At 44.1% G+C, this 3623-nt stretch overlaps 1 protein-coding gene across 1 annotated transcript; it reads left to right on the top strand.

The window, feature by feature from the left end:
• Positions 1-872: 872 nt before the first annotated feature.
• LOC144668159 (histone H4-like) lies at positions 873-1184 on the top strand. The gene has a single exon (XM_078529913.1). The coding sequence runs from the start codon at positions 873-875 to the stop codon at positions 1182-1184; it is 312 nt and encodes a 103-aa protein (XP_078386039.1).
• Positions 1185-3623: the final 2439 nt, after the last annotated feature.

Here is a 3623-nt window from a genome sequence, read left to right as displayed (position 1 = left end):
AGACCTCTTTCCCGGTCCTACCTATGTCGTTAGTACCTACGCGGACCACGACAACTGGATCCTTCCCCTCCCACTCCAAGTTCCTCTCCAGCCCAGAAGAGATGTCCTCAACCTTGGCACCAGGTAGGCAACACAGCCTTTGGGACTCTCTGTCTTTGCTGCAGAGAACAGTATCTATTCCCTCAACTATGCTATCCCTATTATTATTACATTTCTCTTTTCTCCCCTCGCAACTTGAATGGCGCTCACGGTGCTGTGGTCAGTTTGCTCATCTTCCCTGCAGTCTATGCTCTCCTCCACACTGGAAGCAAGAACCTTGCACCTATTGGACAAGGGCACTGGCTGAGGCTACTCCAAAGCTAAATTCTGGATCCCCATACCTGCCTCACTTTCAGTCACTCCCTCCTGTCCCTGACCACGGTCCAAATTTGATGTAATTAATCTAAGGGGTGTGACTGTCTCCTGAAACAGTGTCCAGGTAACCTCTTCCCCCTCCCTGATGTGTCACAGTGTCCGCAGTTTGGACTCCAGCTCAGTAACTCTGAGCCGAAGTTCCACGAGCAGCCAACACTTGTTGCAAATGTGGTCACCGTGGATCGCACCAGCCTCCACCAGATCCCACATACTACAGCTGCAACACATCACCTGCCCAGCCATCTCTATTCTATTTAATTAATTAATTAATTTGGATGTTAAATATTTTTAAAAGTGAATTTCTTAACTATACTCTTCAGCTGTAATAACGTCTCTAGATTTAAACCACCCGGCCCATCTGTGTTGAACTTCATTTGCCGATTAGTTGCTCATTCTGCAAGTTTATTAATGTCCTCCTCTAATTTGGTACAGATTACAAAGCTTTATCTCCGGGTGTGATGTCCGGTAGAGGCAAAGGCGGGAAAGGTCTCGGTAAAGGGGGTGCGAAACCGCACCGGAAAGTCCTCCGAGATAATATCCAGGGAATCACTAAACCTGCCATTCTCCGCCTTGCTCGTCGTGGGGGCGTTAAGCGCATCTCCGGCCTCATTTACGAGGAAACTCGCGGGGTTCTCAAGGTTTTCTTGGAAAATATCATCCAAGACTCGGTCATCTACACGGAGCACGGTAAACGCAAGACTGTTACCACCATGGATGTGGTCTATGCCCTGAAACGCCAAGGCCGAACTCTGTATGGGTTCGGTGGTTGAAAACGTAACAAAAACATTTCTAATTTGGTACAGTCCTCGTTAGCACTGACTAACCAACCCCCCCCCACCCGCCCCCCCCCACCCCGCCCCGAAATTTGGTGTCATCTGCAAATTTAGATGTTGGGCAGAATTTTGTCCTTGGCGGGCAGGCTCGGTGGGGGTGGATGGTGGCAGTCGGGAAGCCGCCCGCCACCTGCGATTGGCACCAGACCACGATTTCACACTGGCGGGTGAATTAAAGCCTGCTCTGCGTGAAACGTGAGCGGCAGCGCTCAGCACTGCCTGTGCGGTGGTGGGGGGGAGAAGGGCGAGCGGACCGAGCCCGAACTTCAGCACTTCACAATCTCCCTGAGGCACAAAGTTGCATCAGGGAGTTGAAGCATTGTTTTAAAAAAAGAAAATTAAGAAAATAACAATGATATAAAACAGTGCCCTCATATGGCTCTGTCACATTCGGCCAACATCAACACACATCATTTCACTCGTGAGTGGGTAGAGTGTGCGCTTGCCCACTAAGCGAAAATTTCTGTCTGACATGTTTCTGATTCCATGGTCCAAGTCATTCATGTAACTTGTGAACAGCAGTGATCCTTATGGAATGCCACTTCCCACTTTCTGCCACTCCTGAATAGCTAACTATTATTCACACTCTCTACTTTCTATCTTGAAGCCATATAGCAATCTATTCTTCCACTTATACCCTGACTCCACATTCTCTGACCTTATTTGTCTTTATTATGGGGCATCTTATCGAAGGCTTTTTGAAAATACGGATAAATTACATCTATTGCATTAACACCTTCCACTCTCTCCGTTACCTCAAAAAATATTTTTTTTAAAATTCAATAAGGTTGGTCAACCAGGATTTTCCCTTTTTGAAACTCATGTTGACTATTTATTATTATATTTCTCATTTCTAGATCTTCTCCTATTCTCTACTTTAGTAAGGAATCCATCTTTTTTCCTACCAATAATGTTAATCTGACTGATCCAAAATTCCCTGGACGTGTCCTGTACCCCTTCTTAGATATCGGGATTACAGTAGCTATCTCCCAGTCCCCTGCCACTACACCATTTTCTAACAAGTGCCTAAAAAGGGGATTCAGGTGGACATTAAAGATGTCATGGCATAATGTGAAGAAGTGCCGAGAGGTTTCCAAAGCCAATATTATAAGCTAACACCATCAAAACCAGACTAACAGGTCAATCATCCCATTATTTTTGTAAGAATTTAACTGCATTAAATGGCTGTTGCATTGACCTATTGCATATCAAATTAGCCACTGTGTGCATTTGAGTCATCTATAACTAGCAAACCACTTCAGTATACTTATGGGAGGCGGACACTGTACGAATGGCAGGAGGTGCAGAAGGTGGTGGATGACCCAAAATTTACAATGGTAAAGGAAGACTCTAACTATGAAGTAGCAGTACAAAGCTCAAATAGCAGGATGACTTCCATTCATATCAAGCACTTCACAACACAGGATACCCCAAAGTTTTTCACAGCCAGTCAAGAACTTCTGAAGTTTTAGTCACTGTTGTAATGAAGGAAGGGGGTGAAGGAAAGGCACAGTTGTAAATGATAAATGCAATAAAGCAATGCATTGACACAGGGGACTGTTTATAAGAATGTAGCAAGCAAGATGCACAAGTGACATGAGCAGTGTTAGGCAAATAGGTTCAAATATGCCATGATAACAAAGAACTTGCATTGCAAGAAGGGAATCCAGTGAGGCAGACCACCTCCCCCCTCCACCCCCCCCACGTGTCAGTCCACACAGCTCTTATGTTTAAAATGGAGAAAAAAAAGTTCACATTACTTAAGGGCCAAAAATTGAGCATGCTTTGGATTTTGTCCTCTGATGGCCCCACTGATTAAGATAATTGTTGAATATTTAGGGGCCCCAGTTCTCTATAGTGCTTGAGACTGCAAGTGCTGGGGAGTTGAGAAAATAGGTCATTGGTGATCAAGGTAGGTAGGGGTCTGTGAGCGACCGACAGGGCATAAAGTTATTTGGCAGGAATCAAACATACAGTGACAATCTCAGTAACGTAGACCACGGACTTTAATAAAAGGAATTATTCTGAATCTTTCCATGACAGAAAGGCATCTTTTCCAGCTTGATATTAGCTTTTTAAGACCGTGCCAATGTGCATATAAGATTTTTTTTAAAAATTACTCACAGGAATCATATTCAATTTTACTCAAATATTATTGTTCAGTTAGTTTCTGAACAGTTTACTTGAGGGAGGAACTAACACGCGTAATTTAAGCACAAACGTGCTGTGTGATTTGTCCGGTTCTGTGTTGAATTGGTAGTATTTTGAGTTGGACAGTTTTTTTCAATTTGTCATGCCCCATTTATCGTTTGAGGGATTTTTCTCCCTTTCCTCTTTTCAAATCGATGTGTTTTATCTTGAGCCTTTGAAGATGGT

This window comes from Cetorhinus maximus, chromosome 26 (assembly GCF_964194155.1).
Source record: "Cetorhinus maximus chromosome 26, sCetMax3.hap1.1, whole genome shotgun sequence".
In the NCBI taxonomy this organism is placed as follows: Eukaryota; Metazoa; Chordata; class Chondrichthyes; order Lamniformes; family Cetorhinidae; genus Cetorhinus; species Cetorhinus maximus.
This window is presented reverse-complemented; position numbering and strand designations above follow the sequence as displayed.

Excerpts from the sequence above, each read along its gene's own strand:
- LOC144668159 (XM_078529913.1), top strand. The coding sequence starts at position 873 with ATGTCCGGTAGAGGCAAAGGCGGGAAAGGTCTCGGTAAAGGGGGTGCG.